Raw genomic sequence first — 21,907 nt, forward strand, 5'->3', positions numbered from 1 at the left:
ATACATATGTATGCATAGATGTACATACATATGCATACATGCATATGTACATATTTATACATGCACACACCCTTGCTCTACATCTGAGATGTAGATAAATCTGAATACTGACTTTGCTACGAGGGTCATGGAGAGACAGCAACAGACTTGTGATAAGGCATAGTAGTACCTCCAAGACAATCAAGCCTAAACGGGCTTCGCTAACCATCTGCGGTCAAGTTCAACTCCGAGTTCAACAAATACAAGCGGACTGACCGTTGGGTAAAGCACTGGGGACGCAATGGTAAGACGTGGTTCCTGCCCTTAAAGAGCTGCCCCTCACAGGGGAGAGACACCCACGATCAGATTGCAACAATGTCTGAAGATGGTAAAGGCAACACGGTTTTGGGAGTGAAGAGCTCAAAATCTATACTGTAAATAACAGCAAATCACTTCTAAAGCATTTACCATAATCCAGGCACCGTGCCAGCACTTTACACCGAGTACCTCTACGAGCTATAGGTACATCAGCAGCCCCACTGTAGAGGTTGAGCAAATGAGGCACAAAGAGGTTAAGTATCACGACATTTGGTCCAAGGGAACGTGGCTGCCACGTCTGTCCTCCCGAACACAATGCAGACAGTGCCCGACTAAAATGAAAACAGTCGACACCATAAGGCTTCCTTCTTTATAAAGGACCAAAGCAGGCTGGGCAGGTGCCTCCGCCCCAGCCACGGTCCCCATGCCAGAAAACTGGGGCTGTAGAGTCACCAGATCCTGTCCCGAAATTATCCTTCTAAACGGACTCTGGAAGCTACAAAAGGACAGCTGGACGAAGGAAGCCGTTCACAGTAAATGCACCTTTAATCCAGAGGTGCCTGACACATCTAGAAAAGCTAGATAGAAAAGGGGGCAGATCTTCCTGAAGAATCAGAAGTCGACAATATACAAATTATAGATCTAAAAAGATCGTATCAGAACACCTTAACAAGCCCCTCACTGTAACAAATGATGAAGAGAGGCCCATGGAGCCTGACAAAAATCACAGTTAATAGGAAACTGGAGCTACAACATGGGAAATTGAATTCTAGTCTGAGAGCTCCACTACGTCGTGATGAGTCTCAAACCTGCAATTCATCTATTTATTTGACAAATGTTAATTGGGTACCCACCATGGCCAGGCACTATGCCAAGCACTGGATACTCAGCAAAATGCAGAACGTAGTCCCAGCCCTCGAGAGCTGACAGGCTGTAAACTGAGTAGCAGAAAAGGGAAAATATAAGAGAAAAAGCCTATCACCATGAAGTCTGCACCATCTGCCCCTATGAGATGCTCACACGGTTAGTCTATAGTCCGCGGGCCTGCATGCACTCACATTTTGCCAGAAGTCCAGAATATCCATGGGAAAATTCAAAAAAACACTGGGGCAATGAGAACCAGTTAGATGCTAGTAAAAGCAGACACAGTTCCTCTCAATTTCTACAAAGAGCTACTATTCCAGTGCAGAATTAATAACTGGTATTATTCAGATAAGATAATTCGGTATCTAAGATTTGGCCTCTAGACTCCTGCCATGCACCACGTATTTGACATTCCTCTAGGAAATGTTCAGTAACACATCACCACTCACTTGCTGGCTACCACCAATCACCTGGCAGGGTCTGGGTAGGGGCCAGAGGGAGGGCACGCCAGCATGCCTTCCACAGGCCTCATCGGAGAGCTAACAAACACAGGTGGCCACATAATATCTAATGAACCATCAGACAAAGTGCCAACTCAGTTCTCAAAATACATTGCATATAATATTTACATTTAAAAGCAATTAGTGTTTTTCAAAAGTCAAGTGAAGAGAATAGAGAAATAGAGAAAGAAACTGGAGGTTGAAATAAAGGGCGAAGACCCTTATCCAAGTTCCAACTGGAGGAAGGCACAGCTGCTCCTGTCACTGGTCCCGCAGGGCATGCTTCTTCTGGGGCATTTTGGATTGTCACCACAAAATGACCTACCCAAATGGAAGAGAACCCCAGCCGAGAGACCGACCCAGGGAAAGGGGTAAAGTGCCAAACAGTAAGTACTTTAGGCTTTGAGGGCCAAGAGGGAAACTGAGGTTACTGTGCAGGTGTTTATTAACCACTTAAAGCAGCTGATGGGACTGGGCCTGTGGGTCAAATGCTCACCATGGTTTATAGACATCAGATATAAAGAAAACAAATTAAGCTAAGAAAACCTATCTCTTTTTTTAAAAGATTTATTTATTTATTTGAGAGAGAGAGAGCGAGAGAAAGCGTGTGTGTGTGTGTGTGTGTGTGTGTGTGTGTGTGTGTGTGTATGGGAACGGGGGAGAGGAATGGGGGAAGACAGAGAAACAATCCCAAGCAGAATCCATGCTGAGCATGGGGCCAGATGCAGGGCTTGACCTCACGACCCAGAGATCATGACCTGAGCTGAAACCAAGAGTCTGACACTCTTGATTTTTTTAAAGAGGATATAAAAAGCACTAACTATAAAAAGCAAGACCTTAGGAAAATTAAGAAACTCTGTTCATAAAAAGACAACATTAAGAGAAAAAGGAAAAAGGCACTTTTATAGACAATGTTTGTGTCCCTCCAAAATCCATATGTTGAAACACTAATCCCCAATATGATGGTATTAAGAGGTGGGGTCTATTGGGAGGTGATCAGGACACAGTGGCCTCATGAATGGATTAGCACCTGGATAAAAGGGACCCCAGAGAGCTCCCTTGCCCTTCCCACCATGTGAGGACACAGGAAAAAGACGCCATCTATGAGCCAGCAAGCGGGCCCTCACCAGACACCGAATCTGGTAGGACCTTGATCTTGGGCTTCAGGCTTCCAGAACTGTGAGAAATAAATTCCTGCCCTTTATAAACCACCCCAGCCTACGGTCCTCTGTTACAGCAGCCCTAACTCATTAAGACCGGCATGGATTGGGAGAGATACTTGCAACACATAAATCCAACAAAGAGCTCCCATTCACCATTCATATCTAGAATTCCTGTAAGTCAGTAAGAAAACAACAGATAACCAAAGTAAAAATAGGCAAGATGTATATGTGGAATCTTAAAAACAAACAAAACAAAACGAACAAACCAACAAAAAACCCTCATAAAGAAAGAGAAATCATTTTTGTGGTTACCAGAGGCAGGGGACAGGGGAAGGGGGGGACTGGGTGAAGGTAATCAAAAGGTAGAGACTCCCGGTTTTAAGATAACACTACTGTACGGTACATTTGAAAGTTGCTGAGAGTGTAGAGCCTATAACTTTTCTTTCTTTTTTTGGTATCTGTATGAGGTAACAGATGTTAACTAAACTTATTGTGGTGATCACTTCATAATACGTGGAAGTCATTACGCTGTACACCTTTTACACTTACACAATGTTGCGTGTCAATTATATCCCAATAAAACTGAAAGAAAAAAATTAAAAGTCAAAGATAATGAAAACAGGCAAGATCTGAGCAAGAACCTCACAAAAGGGGATACCCAAACTGACAATAAGAAAATGGAGAGGTGCTCAGCATCATTAGTCAACAGAGAACAACAAATTAAAACCACAACGACATCATAATACCACCACCAGAGACTAAAATGAAAGATTTACACTACCAAGCATTGGCAAGGATGTGGAAAACCTAAAACTCTCATTACTGTTGAGACTATAAACCAAAACGACCACGTTGGTCAACTGTATGGCGTAAGCTACCAAAGCTAAATATATGGATAACCTACCAACCAGTAATTCCAGTCCGGAGTGCCCATGTCCATCAAAAATCATGTACGTGAATACTCAGAGCAGCTTTCTCTTGAGAGCCAAAACCTAGCAACAGCTCAAATGCCCATCAAAAGTGCAACACACAAGTTCTGGTATTTTCCTACAATGAACTGTGTAGCAATGAAAAAGAATACACTGCTGCTACATGCAAAAACAAAGATATATCTCACAGATGTAATGATGGGAAAGAAACCAGACACGAAAGAGTATATACTGTAAAATTCCAATTTTATGAAGTTTAAGAATAGGGAAATTGATCTATGGTGACAGACATGGGACAGGGGATATCTCATGAGACGTGCTGGGATTAACCAGAAAGAAGCATAGGAGAGCTAACAAGTGCTCAAGCCAAAATCTTAACCTTGATGGTAGTCGAAGGTGCATATTCACCTAAAAAAATCATTAACCATACACCTAAGATCTATATTTGCACTTTGCTCAATACCCCCACTGAACAAAATTGGTCCCCCTGTGAGACCACTTCAGAAAACTTATCCTGCAGATTTTCTATTAAATATGCGAAATAATATTGTACAAGGCAATTACTGGAAACAGAGGAAGACCTAAATAAGTCATGGTAGGAACATAAAATAATGTTCAATGGTGAAAAAGAATGAAGCTGGGGAGCCTGGGTGGCTCAGTCGGTTGGGAGTCAGACTCTTGGTTTTGGCTCGGGTCCTGATCTCTTGGGTTATGGGATAGAGCCCGGAATCCAGCTCTGTGCTCAGCGGAGAGTCTGCTTGGGGATTCTCAAGCTCTGACCCTCCCCAAGCTTGCTCTTGAGCTCTCTCTCTTGCTCCCTCTAGAATAAATAAATAAATCTTAAAAAAAAAAAAAAAAAAGAATGAGGAAGATATAGGAAGATTTCAGAAAGGAGATTTAGTGGAGTGACTAAGACATTGATTTCTGGAGTCCAAATTCAAGTCCCAATTCCAACACTAACTTTGCAAAGTTGGGCATGGTGCTTAACCTTACTATGCCTCAGTTTCTCCACCTGTAAACTGGGCGTAATGATAATAGCACTAGACCTCATGAGGTAGCCACAATGACCAAATAAGTTAATGCATGTAAAGACTTCAGGAGAATGCCTAGAACATAAGCAGTTAATGAAAATTAGCCACCAGCATCATATCACCCTAAAGTACCATAAGTTATATTATTCCAAGGACACCATCACTGTCAGAAGATACACTGTCTCATGGGGGCAAAAAAGCATGGTTTGAAACAATGTTTGCAGCATGCAGCATTCATGCAAAAATGGAAGAAAATAGGACTAGATATTCATTCTGTTTCAATATACATGGAAATCCCTTCAACAACAGGCAAGAAACTTCTATTAGTGACAAGTTACCTACTTTGTCCAGATAGTGACCATAATGGAAGAGAGGGGTGGAGGTCAAGTTTTCACTATATATTAATGTGTTGAAATAACTAAGACATTTGATCCCTGTGAATGTAGTACCTATTTAAGAATTATATTTAAAAAATGTTGCTAGCATGCATGTTTAATTATAGCGTAGGTGAAGCTGAAGTTTGCTTTCATTCAGCAAGTTTTATACAAACAAAATTTCAAAGCCACACTAGAGGGATGTAGTTAACAAATGAGAGCTCTCTAGTTTCCTGTATTTCTGTGTGAACACAGTAACAAAAGGGAATCACGGTACAGAGGCCATATTATCTTTACTACTATCACCGACAGTACTACCCAAATAGTCTGACCCCACACGTTACCTCCTTACTACTCAGGTTTCTTTTGTCTCCTACTAACCCCAACTTCCAGGAATCTTTCTGCCTCAATTCCTATTATTTCTGATCATTTATTTCAAGCAGAGCTAATTTCTGCTTAAGTTTTTTCTCTGGCTCCCACTGTGACCTAAGATATACACAACTGGTTACAGAAGGACATCTACTGAACAAAACCATGGTATCTATTCCGGATTTGCAAACAAATATATTCTTTGTCTCGTTTTTTTAAGCACGATCAGGAAAAAGTTTTTATCTGCCATAATAGGAATTTAGATTTGCTATAGAAAGCCATCTATTAAGACAGTTTTCAAGAAAAATAGGATTTTATCGATTATTCAAAATAGCGCCAGGTAAGGAAAAAAGATGCTGATTTCCAAAATTTAAAAGATACCTGATTTCCAAAATTTAGAAGATAGCTGTTTTATCTCAGACATAGGTTTATTCAAAAGTAGGCATAATTCCATCAGCTGTGCCTTCATGTTTAATTAGCAATTCTAAAAATCCCATAATTTTTGTTAACAATTTTTGTTGACAATTTCAGATACATTTCACTTTGCTGCCTCTAGGTGGCACAGTTACATTTTAAAAGAGCAAAAGAAAGGCTATTCTTTGAAAATAGAAAAATATCTCCGTACTGTATTTTTTAGCTTTAAAGAATTGTGTATTACATTTTTTAAAAGATTAAAAGCATGAAAGATAAAATAGCTTATTCTTTCTAGAAAAGGATTATGCCAATTTAAATAGTTTAGAAGAACAGCTAGGAAGTTCAAAAATAGATGCTTTTAAGTATTAAATAAAAATAAAAGTTTCACATGTACAGTATCATGTCATTAACAGTGAAGCCTATAAAATGCCTTTTGTGTGTGTTTTGTTTCATTTATTTTGCCCAACTTTCTCTACTTATTATGTAAAGTTCAGACAATGCTGTATCTCTATTATTTCTCCTCCAGTACTTTCTAATTTCAGGTTATTTTATAATCAAAACCTGAACGATAAAACACTTTGAAAGAAAATGCTTCATACTTTATTGCTTCATGCTTGAATGTGAAAGGTTACTACAAAATAATAAAATGTGAACTTAGAGAAACCAGACTCAAAATTACAGATATCAAACACCTTCTATCTGGGAGAAGTCTAAACTTAACAACAAGAACTATACACAAGAAAAGGATAAATAACTTAAACAAACATGACTGAGTCGGACTCCTGCAGTCTCCACCCATGGTCAGCTGAGCTAAATAACAGACGTATTGACGGAGGTCACTGAAAGACAATCCTCACACCCCGCTAAACAATCTATTCCCTCCTCTGCCTGTCTGACCAGAGGCTGGGTACTGTATATACTTAGTTGAGGTGCAAAGAGAAAACCAAAAAAGGAGTTCAGGAAAATCTACTTCAGGCTCGCTTCAAAATCATTTGTAGTGGTAAATACACTTTCTGGGTTTGTTTGTTTTTTTTTAAGATTTATTTATGAGAGAGAGTGAGAGCGTGTGAGTGAACACAAGCGGGGGGGTGGGGGGGTGGGGAAGTGAGAGAATCCCAAACAGACTCTCCACTGAGCACAGAGCCTGACATGGGGCTCGATCCCACAACCCTGAGATCATGACCTAAGCCAAAATCAAGAGTCAGACACTTAACCGACTGAGCCACCCAGGCGCCCCACGCTTTTGTTTTGTTAAGAAAAGAAGAATTTACAAAAAGTAAGATATATCATGTTTCAAGATTATTTAGTGCTTTGATAAAATCCTGTCTAGATAACAGATTCAGATCTGGAGGCAGGAAGAGAAACATAAGCATCCTCACTCCCAGGCTAGCCTCGTGCCATTTCTCAAAAATGTCTTTCAGATTCCTAAGTAATTCCTTCCACTGCTCTCCAAATGCATGTCTACGTACTCCATGTATATACTGTAATATAAAATACAAACTAGTATGGCTAATTTCACACTTACCAGCTCAGGAACCAGGTTCACTTAAGTAACTCGTTAATAACGGAACTGTTCCGATACATTCATATACACATTTATATATATCTATACATTTTAGTTTCCCTGAGACTAAAGAAACTGGCTAACACAGACTAACATATGAATAGTGGTAAATAACAGAAAACAACATTAGCGTGATTAGCATTAACAGCGAAAAGACACGACCTGAGTCAATACTGTCACTTACTGTGACTAAATTAAAATTGCCACGGTTACTCTAAATTCAAGAGTCTAAAACTTACGCTGTATAGTGGGAAAAAGTGGTAGATGGCAAAGAAGGAAAATCTCTCACTGTTCACTGTGTATCTTTGGGCAAATGAGTCACTCTTTCCTGTTTAATAGTTGGGACTGTATGGACCCGAAATGTCTCCAAATTTCAGAAGATCAAAGTTTAGTGGAACTTATTCACTTATAAAGTTTCCTGAAAATCCCTATAACCAAGTTCAATCCCATACATCGCACTCAGTCGTCACTTAATTTCCCTTTAAATTCAGAATTACCCCAAATATTACCTCCTAATACAAGGTAACAGTTTATGTTAAAAGTTTAAAAAAAAAAAAAAAAATCTTCACTGGAGCTTAACTACGCATAGGGAAAAAATGAGGAAATTTAGTGTTTATGCATAAAGTTAACAATTGCCGTACCATTAAAACTGCATAGTTACTAAGGGAATAGCACTGAATGGTGGTGATATTTTCATCCGAGTAGAGTATATGGCACCCATCTGACTTCCAGCCTCCTTGTCCATTCAGCAAATCGAAATCCCACTGGGCAGCCACGGCATCTGCTCCGTGCGCGATTCGACGCAGTGTCACATTAACAGGGATGTGGTGGGTATCCACATTCACACCATCTGGAGAAAATGGGAAATGAAAATATTTCTGAAACAAACTTCAGAAACAATGAAATGTCGACTTACACACGAATGGGTACTCTGTGGTACTGTTTTTCACTAGGGACTCATTAAAGCGAGAAGGAACAAAAATAAGCATTTTTTAGGTATGGGATATCATAAAGTCCCACTGTCCAGTCACGACAGGAGAACATAAGCCACGTAACAAACCTATTTTGGTGAGAATCACGGGGGTAACCACCGTACGCCGTTTTCCATCGTCAGCCAAATTTGTTGAATTCCCGGTGGCTGGGAAAAGCTTTCCGTTGCGGAATGCGATGAGTTGAAGCTTATAGAGAGAGTCATCAGTGGGTCTGACTTCCCTTTTTTGCTTTGGTGAGAAAAGGGAAGGAGGAAGCTGAATAGAAGCCTCGACGATAGTATTCTGAATATACATAAAAAAAAAAAACAACAAAATCAAAGAAAGGTTGCCATATTAGTGTGCAGAAACTAGAAAGAATAGTTCGGACGGCTATGAATGTTTAATAGTTAGAACAATTTATCAGTTACGCAAAATATCCAAACACCACACCAAAGCACAGAAGCATAAAATAAAGAGAAATGCAAACTCTATTTCAAAGAGTTAAAGTCGTAAACAAGGAATTATTTCAGACAATAAAGTGAATTTTCCCATGGTAACAAATACTGCTGACGTCGATAGCATTAAACAGATCAAGAATCTCAGTGATCACTCTTTCTATCCATTTTACAATGATCAATTTTAGATATAAGCACCAATGCAATCCACCACAAATGTGAGTTTAATTAATTTGGACTTATGGAACTCTAAGGTGATTCAGGATGGATTCAAACTGTCAACAAAAAGAAATTCTACAGACTTAATAGAAACTTAGATTCAAGAAAACTCTGATCTTAGCAGAAGTGCCCCTGAGACTAAGAAACATGTTAGAAATCAGGTTAGAGAAACATAGTAACAAACAGAGCAGCTGATCACCGAATGTTTTACATACTTCTTTATTAGGGATTGTTAAACTATAAATTATTTAGCATTCAATAAAAAACAAATCTGTATACCAAGGAGGCAAATAATTAACCACTTAAAAAAATTCCGTTTTAAGAATTCATCACAAAGTTTTTCTCTTGACATCAATCTCTCTCCAATCCACAGAATTTCCTCCTAAGAAACATATTTGATCTTAAATTAGTTTAAAGAGCACCCCAGTTCTCCAATGTTTAGCGAACACTGCCCCCCCCCAATCCTAGGTACATCATATGATTTGGCTAAAACCTACATTTCAAATTCCTCTTCTAACATTCCCTATTCCACCACCTGTAACCTGGCCACCCTGAACATATCAATCCTTGAGATTTCCTACATTTTTTATGCCACTTGGGAGTGCTGCACATGCCAGGATCCCTTGCTGAAATGCTCTGCTGTTCTTTTGTCTGGCAAACTCTTGAACTGGGCAGATCTGATTTCTAGCAAGATAATTTTGCAGGCAATATCAAAGACGGATCAGAATAAGAGTGGCTGACAGCCAGGAGAAAGACATCCTTAACATGGGGCTTTTTTGGAGGATGAATTACATGACTCCTCGCTATACTGCTTTTCCAGTTAGCTGCTCCCTCTTCTGGCCTCCCGTGGCATTCCGCACACATCTCTATCGTAACTAATACGTGCAATATCACAATGCAACTCACTGTCTGCCCCTTTAACTACAGTAGCAGGATTTTTGAGTGCAGATCATCTCACTTATTTTTCTGGACCCCCTCTGTTAATAATAGTTCCTGGTATTTGTATTTGATAAAAGTAACCCATTGTTTGTAAAACTAATGAAAGTCTGTGTGGCATGATTATATTTTTAAAAGGTTCTATTTAAGCAAGTGATTAACTTTAAAATGAGTTTTTAACAGCTGTGCTTAGAACAATGCTGGAACACACTGGACACACACAAATATCTGCTGAATAAAGTATTCTGAAAGTCTGAATATTGGAAGTGTGAATACTTCTTTTAAATTGAAGATGCCAAGAAGATAATTGGTAGAAATATTTTGCTTAAGAAACATGCACAAAAAGGTTTCTACTATTCTCACTTACAAACATAATAACCTGATGGAGACACAAAGTCTGTTATAAATTCATCTATTAAATTTCTATTTTGTATATAAATTTACCTGAAGTGTGAAATGAGGTATGCAAAAAAGGAAAAACATCAACAGATTGACTAGTTAAAAGGCCAAAATCCTGACAAAGCGTTACAAACTGGACATTTATTAAAACTTAAGAACTATACGATTCAATAAAATAACTACTGTGAACACAAAACGACTCAAAAGCAAAGCACAACTCTCTGGGAAAGCATTACCTACGGGTTATCAAATTAATTTTAAAAAGAAGACATACTGACACTTTTTAAAAGAGCTGAAAAAGGAAATGACATCTTTGATTTCTGGAAGTCAGAAAATGTTTTCTACCAAAGTTTAAACTTGTAAAACCATCCAAACAACAGCAAATTATAAAAAGTCAGAAGAGTATGAACGGATCACCAAGAGACGAAAGCTACATACTTTGGCTTCTAAAATACCCTTTAAAGTCCAATAATGGAATATGGCTCAATAATAATTACAGGGGCTCTGGAATGGACAGAGGATGGCTAGGAGTGCTAGAAAAACTGCATCAATAATGGATAATGTTTGGATTTTTATAGTAAGAATATATTTGTATATTTCATTTCTTTAAAAGAAGTGATTGTTAATTATGGAAAAGTTGTAAATTTCATGAACCAAATCACCGAGGAACACCCATTTGTTACATCTGTCATGATTTTACCTTTTGCCACTTGGCCTAAAGGCAAGGAACCAGTCTGTCATTTCATTTAAACCATCTATTAATTTAAAATGTATGGATCACAGCAATGGAAACACAAGGCAATTATAGCTAATAAGTCAGAAAAAGCGCTCTTAAAACCCTTTGGGAAATATATGTTTTTGGAGTCTAATGTTAACTATTGCAGGTCACCTGCCACCCCTGGGGAAAGGAACATAAGATCTGAAACAAGAAACCAGGATGTGGGTCCCAGCCTTACCACTTCGTGGCCCCTTAACACGGCACAGTTTTGTTTACACTCCCTGGGTCTCATCTGTCATGGGCATCGAATGATGATCTTTCTAACAAATGGCTGTGAGGACCACAGGGGATCAGGACCCCCTGTGGTCATGTAAGTATGGCTACATAACTGTGGGTGGTATTTTTATGACTATTACTGCCTCAGTGTGGCATGTGGTTATCTGGAGGCTGGGGGGGGAGGGGCCGGGAAGACTTACCAACAATCATCTAGAACCTCATCATATTTTGACTTCCACAGTTCACTTTTAGGATTAATTTCAATACTAAAAATTGACAAAGTATGAACATACATGAAATGGATGTTATCACAGAGCTCTTATTTTATTTGCAAAATTCATGTATATTTCCCTACTTACAGTGACATTAAACTGGGAAGAAAATACACATCATAAGGGATATTAATTCAAATACTTCCACTAGATTTTAACACCTTTCCTTATGAAACAATCAGAACTTCTGATACTGTGTAGTTAATACATTAAAATTTCCTGAAATCCTAATTTTGCTCACTTCTATAGAATTCTAACACTAAAACTGGAGTCAAAGAGGCACCTGCCTTAAAACAATAAAATACTAAAACAAATAATAAAAATACTAATTTACTGATGTTGTCTTAACAATCTACACTCTTGATTTTAAACAGATAGATATGATATGTGCTAATTTTCTTGTGTATAATTAGTTATTAAATGCATACCACTTTTTGATTATCTCACTGCTAAAGATTAACAGGGATTTTGTTTGCCTTCAGAATCAAGTTTTTAACTAACTTTCCTTGCTAATTAAGCTTTAGTTAGCAAGGTAATAATTAAACAGTATTTACTGGATGTTTCGTTGCTCTGTGCTAGGCACTCTGGAGACATTCGATGAGTAAGCCATGGTCCCTGCCTCAAATATTCATAATCTAACAAGGTAGAGGCAACAACAATAAAACAATGACAAGAACATTTATTAAGCGCTTGTTCTGTGCTGGACACTATTGTGAATGTCCACACATTTGCCTCACATAATCCTCTCAATAACCCATTGAGGTAGGTACTATTTCATGATGCCCATGTAACAAATGAGGAACTGACATTCAGAGAGGTTCAGGTACTTGCACAAGTTTGCACAGCTGTTAAGTGGGGGAGAAGAATGTGAATCCAGGATATCGGGCTACAGAGACTACATTCTTTGTCCCCATATCCCATGGCCTCTCAGTATAACTCAACCTGCCATGATACCAGCTTCTAATTATTCAGTAGAAGAACGAACAAAGCACTAGGAAACTAACAGGCAGTGATGAATTCTCAGGAAGAGAAGGAAGGTACTATTTGAATGGAGTCTTAGAGGAGCAAGGCTCTTACTGGGCAGGGGTATGGGACTGAGGGCAGGAGAAGGGGCAGAAAGGAGGGAGGGGGCATGAAGACATACACAACTGGTCTGGAAAGTTAAAGAACTTCAGCTGGGCTAAAACCCTAGGTGTCGAGGACGAGGGAAATAGGGGATGCAGAGAGAAACACTGATTTCTAAATTCCAGTCAAGAAAACTTTAAAGAACCAGTTCTTTTAGGCTACATTGCAGCTCTACATTGAACTCAAAACACCAGCAAGTTCTAAAAGCTCTTAGTCATTTATCACAAACAGGTTCTGTCTGGTGATGGTAGCATGGTCTGTTATGGTGCCAAGGGGGGAAGGAAGCATTCGGTGAAGACAAGAGCAGAGATTCGGTGCTGTAAGAGTCAGACGACAGCTACCTCAGTCTCCCCCTGGCCGACCGACTGAGGCCAGGCACTGGAACTCACTGCTGACTCAAGCCCTCGCTCTGCCCTCAAGCAGTCCTCAGTCCGGCGTAGGAGCCACGAAACCCATCTGGCTCCTGTACGTCACGCGCAATGATACGGGAGCTGAGCATTACAGGCAAAGTACGGAAGAGAAATAAAGGAGATGAGGGTGGGAGAGGACCGACAGGATGGTATTCGGTCAAGGTGTCCTGAAGGTGACATTTCTGCACACAGCCAAACTGCCCGGGAAGGGCAAGGGTAGGAGCTGGGAAGTCTAGTAGGAGAATCAGCATGAGACTGGCCTAGGAATGGCCAGTGGTTGGGAGAGGAGCCAAGGGAGGTCTGTTGTTACCGGACCGAAGACAGGAGGGAGGAAGAGCCATGTGGCAGGAGTGCAGATAAATGCCAAAGGAGGAAGCTATCCGATGGCCAGCCTCCAGATAGACAAGGAGTGTCCATGAGGGGATGAGCAAGGTCAATTTCCATGCCAGGTAGATCCAGGGATAATGCTAACAATAGTAACCACCTGAAATGACGTGCACACAGACAACCTGCACAGGTTCCGCAAACCGGAAGGCTCCTGGAGGCCCTCTGTTCTGTAGGTACCCGCCCTTCAGTTGCTAAAGGGTGGATGGACTGGGTGATGCTCCCCAGAGGACCAGCAGGGCTCGGGGAGCCCTTGGGAACTGGCACAGCAGCTGAATTTGCTACAGGGTAAGGAAGTATTTTACTATCTTACTGACTGTCCTGGTTACACTGGGACGTGCTGGTCGAACATCAGGCAGGCCTAGGTAGACCAATCTATACAAGAAGGATAGATTTTTAAGGAAGAGCCTAGAGACCCAAAGACTACATGGGAAGTCACAATGGTTTAGGTAATACAGAAGTCCAAACCAGACTGTGATGGTAGCAAAGACAGGACAGAGATTGAAGAAATACGTAGGGAGCAATTCAAGTAAGGTTCCTATTGCTAACAGAGAAACTGCCTTTTTAGAGGTTTAACTTCATATGTTAGCATATTCTCCCATTCAAGGGTAATATCATCAATTAGGAGGTGTTCGCATTATCTACTTAGTATATTCAAGGCATTAAAAAAAAAAAAAAAAAGACATGCAAGAAGACTAAAAATTGCCCTAGTAATAAAGTTAAAAATGTAAAGTAAGTTTTCTATTAAAGTGCTAAAGCATTTTGCTCTTTTGATGTTATAATTTTTAACTAATTTTATGTCACAAAGGATATATTTCCTTTCTCACTTGGTTTAATCATGTCCATCAATGAAGCATGAATAATAGTGTAATGTGTCCTTGGTTTCTGGCCATAGATGATCTTAGGAGGATAAAAATCGTGTGAAATTGACAAATCTGAGTGTGTTCATTTAAAGCTTTCTACTCTGGCAGGTAGAAACTCTCCTTACCCAGAGGGGTAGCTTGTGAAATTGATTAAATGTAGGGTTTCACCATTTGTAATCCCTTTCTACCAACTATGATCATCTAAGATAGAAGGGTTCATCAATTTTAAGTGCTCCTCAAAGACACATGCTTCTCTCTCTTGGGCTGGTGTGCGATCCTGTGTCTCTGCCTTTTATGGTGTGTTTTTACTGACGAACAACATAGTAAGGAAAACAGCAGGTCGGCAGGAGTGTGGCTGGGTACGTTAAGTACCCTCCCAGAGGGAAGAGTCACAAATAAATCTTGCCAATTTTCCTCTGAGTATATTATATCAAGTAAATATATTATCATTAGACATTCTGACCTAGCTGAGATTGTCTTGGGCAGTGGGGGAAGTTGGATTACTTCTAAATTTGGCAAACCGGCTCTCCTTATGGAGGTCACTGGCAGCAAGGTGAACAAAATAATGTTAATTTTCTTTCATTCATTCTTTCAATATCTACTGAGTGCCCACATCCATCCATCCATCCATCCATTCATTCATTCAATATTTACTGAGTGCCCACATCCATCCATCCATCCATCCATCCATCCATCCATTCATTCAATATTTACTAAGTGCCCACAAAGTACCAGGACACCTAACACCCATTCGATCAATTACCATGCAGCCTTTAAAGTGAATGCAATGCTGTTTGTGATATAATTCAGGGACAAGCCAGAACCAAAGAACATACTGTGTAATTAAAATCCATAGAGAACACAGTTACACATGGCCACACAAAGATAAATGAGAAAATGTGGTCCCATTAGGGTGTTGGAATCATACCTCCACTATGTGCTTCGATGTAGTTTTAATGAAACACATCTATACCCCAAATGTTGAAACTCAATAAAAATGCTTTTCATTGCAATAAAACACACATTTTCTGAAGACAGATCACATGTTTGCACTTCTTTGCCAAAAATCTTGATCTACAGCTTGCCTGATTAAATGCCCGATCTCAAGGCTGGCTTTTCCATTAGGTCCAGTGGACACAGAGCCAAGGGCACGCAATATTTGGAGGAGGTCTATGGAAATATTTTCATGTCTTTAAAATTGGGAGCGTAAAAATGAACTTTCAGGTCAAAGAAAATGTTCTAAAATGTATTAATATATTCATCTTTTTACCACTTGCAGTCATAAAATATAATTTTGATATTTTTGTGTGGAGAATGGGGTCCAAAGGGCAAAAGTGTCTAGGCCCATGAAAATCATAACATGTCCCTTCCCAGTCTGAATTTCTTTTCAAAGAACAGCCAAAACAATACCAATACCCACCCTATCCCGCCCCCAAATAGCTTCTAAAAATTAGGTTATTTTGCAAAGCAAACCATTTTGAGTTTTCTAATCTGACAGTACTAACAGTAAAGAGTCTTAAATGCTTATGGAATACAACATACCTTTAGTGCCAGACTTGAAAACGTATTTGAAACATTGCACTTAAAGCTCAGCTGCTTATCCAGGTTTCCGTCCGGGTCCCGCCTCCCATACTCGGAAAGGCCTGTCCGGTCAGCGGCTGCTACCTTCTGGAACACGGTGCACGTCATCCCAGTGAAGCCCGCCGCCTTGATGACATAAGCTTCCAGAGCAATATTGGGTGAATACTTCAAAAGTCAAACAGGAGTTATGAAAGGTTTACAGGATGAGGGGAAAGCACTTTCGAAGAGTTTTCAAACACAAATCACTGTACATAAGCTGGAGGCAAAAGCTCCACTTCTTACTTAACAAAGACATTGTGCAGGTAATTGGCACATAAAAAAATATGCTGGAAACCAAAGGATATCCTAAACTAGACAGATACCAAGTGAGGAAACAAGTCATAAAGTATGGAGGATCAGAGATAAGTGAGAAATCAATTAAAAATCATTTAAAGAGCACTTTGAGGAAACTATAAGCTAAAAATGAAAGTGTCTTATTAAAAAAAATGAGCTAGAGAAATCAGTGGACTCTCTTAATGATAATACAAGAGGAGTATTAGGGTTTGAGAAATAACACTCTTAACAGTCGCCTCGCTCTGGGCTGGCCCAGTTGGAAGAGCAGGCAACTCTTGATCTTGGGGTCATGAGTTCAAGCCCCACGTTGAGTACAGAGATTACTTTAAAATAAAAATTTAAAAAGTAAAATTAAAAAAAAAAAAAATAGAGGTCTCCTCATTCCAATACTTCATGCCATATTTACTCTTTTCTATTACGGGGAAATGAAGTTAACTCTTTGCAGGTAGACAGCATCTCCGTCCTTTCTTTACGGATGACTGAGTGATGTCTACTGTACCGGCAAGGCACCATTCTAAGGACCATATATAGACAATGTCCTCATTTTCAATTTTTTTTAAGCGTAAAATTTCTGTGTGAGGTATATAAAATCTATCAGGAAGATAAGATACAAATTAAAAAAATATAAAAGGCCACATAGAATCTGCCACGCACCATATGCATGGTAGAAAAGAACTGTTAGTTTCCCCAAATACTCAAGACTGACAAATCTTTGCATTAGCTTCTGTCACACGGATGACACATGGTGAAAAATCTTACTAAGTTCAATTATATTTGTTAACAAATGAAATTCCATTCTTTTACTGAGCAAAGATACATACTATTATGACAAACATGTGAAACCTCCATCAAAAGAAAGAAAACTGCAGTTTTGAGGTGCTTTGGAAGCTGTATCACATTACAAGTAGATGCATAATTTCCTGGAACCTTTTTAACACTTTGAAGTGGAGTGTAGACACCTACAATGCACCTTTATTATATCCTAGAGTTCTCTGAAGAACCAATGAGGTGCAGAGGAAGGAAGAAGCTCTTGGAGCCAAGTAGTAAGGCTAAAGCATGGGATTTAAAATGGATCTAGATGACCAGACAGGATAAAATGTGGCCATAAAAATGGCGAGCTGGTTTCAAGTAAGTTCATGTATCTGAGAAAGAAATTACCCTGAACTACGTTGTCAGGATAGCAGCCAAGGTAGACCTCCATTCCATTTATTATTCAAGGAGGTAATCCTAAACTTCACTGAACAAAAGGAACAATAAAACACAGTATCATCAAAAAGATCCCATTGATCTTTGGGAAAACAGTAATCTTTAATTGTATAAAATCACAGGAGGATTTCTAGAATATTCTATGAACCCACTGAAATAATTAGGAAATGAAAACCATGGTCAAGATTCCAGAGTGTGAGTCATAAGGGAATGAGACTTTACTTATCATATTTTACCACACTTTTAGAAAAAGTCAGCAGGACACCAGTTCAATTTAGCACAAATAAAATTTAATACTATTTAACTTAAGAGTGATTATTAAATATAAAAACTCATCATTCCAAGAGTGACATCGACTGGAAATGCCAAGAGTTCACATGGGTTGGAGGGCCACCCAGTTCTCTTTTGAAATTGGAATGTGGGCAAGCAATCAGACACTCTCTCAAACCGGGACTGGATGGTGGGTCAATGACAGACAGTACAGCAAACCTACCGTGTGCTTGTTTGGTTTTAGATTAAATGGTGAGAACCATTTAAACAGCAAATTAAGAAAGTATTTTACAGTTACCAAGAAAACAGACTACTCAAAAGCAAAATGAGCTTTTAAACTGTTAGACAACAGGAAATTCTGTAATAATCAGCAGTAACGGAAAATACCCACCCTATCATGAGGGGGAGAAAAAACTTATCTTTTTTAAGTTCAAGTTGGCTTTCAATGAATTTCTTTCTTAGAATTCAAGGACAGCGTTACACTTACTGTTGAATAAACATGAGCTCCATTTGCTAATCGGTACGTAGCGATGCGCTGCAGACACTGAACAATTCTACTGCAGGCCTTCGCTTCCCTCTGTGCCAACCCAAGGACACGCTCATCAGCCAACATGATGTTACTTGCGATGTCGACCATCACATCACCTAGCTAGCAGGTGTGCAGGGGAAAAAAGAAAGACTTTTAAAACCAATGCAGGATGTTTTACATAATCAAAATCACAATGAGACACCAAGATTAGCCATCAGTCTCAATGTTCACGTGAAAACCCAACGGGCACTTTTATTTTTTCTCACTGAAACGTTTCCAGATAGGCATAGCACGTTCGGTTATGACCATTTGGTAATATTTAGCTCAAAACGGTATACTTAAACAACAACCAACTCATTGGGGAAGGATGGCAGGTGGTACTCCATTTGACAAGGGGGAAAAAAAAAGGCAATTAAATTAATCAAGGAGAACGGAAAGACATCACATGGTTCCCAGAATAAAGAGATCTCAACTCTTTGTCTGGGAAAACATTTATAAACACCTCTTTCTGTGTAAGTGTTAATTCAGTATTATTATTAAGAAATAGACATGACCACCTCATTAGTATCCTGTCACGTCCAAAAACCTAAGTGTGTCCAGCTACTGAGTTCCCCACATGGGCTGGGCCACTGGATGGATGTTAGCACATACAGTTTCCACTACCTCGAATGAACTTCTTCCATTCCTCCCAGCCTGATGAATGCTTTAAGATCCAGTGCCACAAACAAATGGATCCTAAGAGGTGCTCACTTTTCCACCACTTGTTTTGTTTCATTTACTGAATTCCTTCTATTAAGTTCAGTTCCTCACTCACAGATGTAAGCATCTGTCAGGCAATCCCAGCAAAGTGTCAATAACTCTTGTTGATCCTGACTTATATGTCCCATGTCAAAGAGATGCAATGAACAGTCCAGGCTAACGAGACAAACTGGTGTCGAGGGTGTTTGGTATCAAGCAGAATGTTCATGAGATGGAGATCTATGGCAGAAAGAACTACAAAAGCATTCCAGAGGCAGGATCAGAGGATTTACAAGCTGCTGGGTCCTCTAATCAAGAAGCAAGTAGCAAAGGTGGTAAGCCCCAAAGCCAAGCGAGAGAGCTAAGGCCGTTTTAGCAGATGTCTTTTGATCATCCCAGAAGATCCCAGATGAATTTTTCAACCCTGTTCTGCATCCAATACTCTTCCTAAGATGTATAATTATGAGGCTGAGGTGGGACCGGAAAATGTTTGGTCCATCCCACCCACGGTTCACTTCACAAAGGAGACCAGAAATCCACCAGACTGCAATGCTGGAACACAATGGGATAAGGAACTAAGTGAGTACAGGGGCGAAGAACACGACTTCAAATCCTGACCACACTTACCCTCCTGTACCTTCCTTTATTTGTAAAAGGGGGATAACAACAATCCTGTCTTTTCTGAATGTTGTGAAGATTAAGTTCCTATAATAAATACTAGGTTCCTGAAACCACACCTGGTTAGCGGTCTTCATTATTTTATTGCCTTTTTTTTTTTTTTTTTTTTTTAACATTTCAATTCCAGCACAGGCCTTTCTTTGAAGATAGCTCTAGAAGGAGTGTTAAGAGGGGTGGTGCATTTACATCCAAAAATATGTAAGAACTCATATAACTCAACAGCAGAAGAACCAATCTGATTAAAAGTCAGGTGGAGCATCTGAATAGACATTTTTCCAAAGAAGACATACAGATGACCAAAAGGTACATGAAAAGGTGTCCAACGTCGCTAAGCATCAGAGAAGTGCTAATCAAAACCACAGTGAGATGTCACCTCACACCTGTGAAAATGGCTATGGAGAAGATAAGAGTAAGAAGAGGGGATGAGGACGTGGAGACAGGGGAGCCCTGGGCACTGCTGGTGGGAATGTAAATTGGTCCAGCCACTTACTTATGGAAAACAGTATTGAGGTTTCTCAAAGGATTAAAAACAGAACTACCATATGATCCAGCAATTCCACTTCCAAGTATTTATCCAAAGAAAATGAAAACACTAATTTGAACAGATATACGCACCTCATGTTCATACCAGCATTATTTATAATAGCCAAGATATGGAAACAACCTAAGTGTCTATCAATGGATGAATGGATAAAAAAGATGTGATGTATGTGCACGCCCCCCCCACACACTGGAATATTACATAGCCATAAAAAAGGACATCCTGCCATTTGCGACAACATGGTTGGAACTTAACTTGAGGTATTATGCTAAGTGAAATAAGTCAGAGAAACACAATTACCGTAGGATCTCACTTACATGTGGAATCTTGAAAAAACAACAAAAAAACAAAACAAAACAAAACAAAAACCACCAAGAGAACAGACTGGTGGTTGCCAGAGATGAGAGTGGGGATTGAGCAAAACAGGTAAAGGGTATCAAAAGGTACAAATTTCCAGTTATAAATAAGTCATGGGGACGTAACGTACAGCACGGTGACTATAGTTAATAACACTATTGTATATTTGCAAGTTGCTAAGAGAGATCTTTCTCATGACAAGAAAAAATATTTTCTAACTCTATGGTGATGGATGTTAACTAGACTTACTTTGGTGATCATTTCACAATACACACAAACGTTGAATCATTATGTTGTACACCTAAAACTAATATATCAATTACACCTCAATAAAAAATTAAAAAATTGAATTTACAAAGAGGGGTGCCTTTTTAAAGTCTGAGTTCATATATAGAAAGGATCACTGCATCCAGCAAAACTGCCTTTCTCTACTCTCTAAAGTGCCACCACCTCATTCAATTAAAAATACTTCACAGACTTCTCAATGCCCCTAACATAGTATATCATGATTCTTTCCTTATTTTATTTCCAATGTAAACATCTCAAGAGCAGAGACAACACAATGTCTCACTTATATTTATACCCTTATTCAGTAGTAAAACTCCTCGCGTACAAGCCAATAGCTACACAGTTCCGTTTACTCACTGACTGTTTATTGAGGACCAAGGTAAGCCAGACACTGTCCAGAGCGATGGAGATACAACAGTAAGAGAAACATACAAGATCTATCTGGGGGCTTATAATCTTTGAGGAAAATACAAAACAAGCAAGTAAACACATTTTTTATAAGTGACTAGGTTGCGGTAACTGCAGTGAACAAACCCACCAGAGTGATATATGATGAAGAGTAATAGGATTTAATCCAAACACCCTATTTTAATAGACCCAGACATTCTCAAAGGGCATTTCCCCCAAACCCAACACATTAACAAGATCAACTGAGAACCAGAAAGGCCTATAATCAACTTCAATGCAATCCAGAGCCTATCCATTTTATACAACACATGGACTATTAGCATCCTAGTATATATTCTACATATTCCTAACAAACAGGTATGGGGGTGAATTTCATTCTAACAGAAGCCTTTGGGGCGCCTGGGTGGCTCAGCCGGTTAAGCGTCTGCCTTCGGCTCAGGTCATG

At 39.4% G+C, this 21,907-nt stretch overlaps 1 protein-coding gene across 2 annotated transcripts in view; it reads right to left on the reverse strand.

Annotated features, from left to right (window-relative positions):
• ADGRA3 (adhesion G protein-coupled receptor A3) overlaps positions 1–21,907 on the reverse strand; it is a 124,714-nt gene that overhangs the window by 14,689 nt on the left and 88,118 nt on the right. For both annotated transcript variants that reach the window (XM_078068449.1, XM_078068448.1), the window contains exons 11-14: positions 18,411–18,572; positions 16,076–16,279; positions 8,566–8,779; positions 8,147–8,355 (exon numbers count right to left, since the gene is read on the reverse strand). In XM_078068449.1, coding sequence (XP_077924575.1) covers positions 8,147–8,355; positions 8,566–8,779; positions 16,076–16,279; positions 18,411–18,572 — 789 coding nt within the window. The remainder of the gene's footprint in view (positions 1–8,146; positions 8,356–8,565; positions 8,780–16,075; positions 16,280–18,410; positions 18,573–21,907) is intronic.

This window comes from Halichoerus grypus, chromosome 3, assembly GCF_964656455.1.
Source record: "Halichoerus grypus chromosome 3, mHalGry1.hap1.1, whole genome shotgun sequence".
Taxonomy (NCBI): domain Eukaryota; kingdom Metazoa; phylum Chordata; class Mammalia; order Carnivora; family Phocidae; genus Halichoerus; species Halichoerus grypus.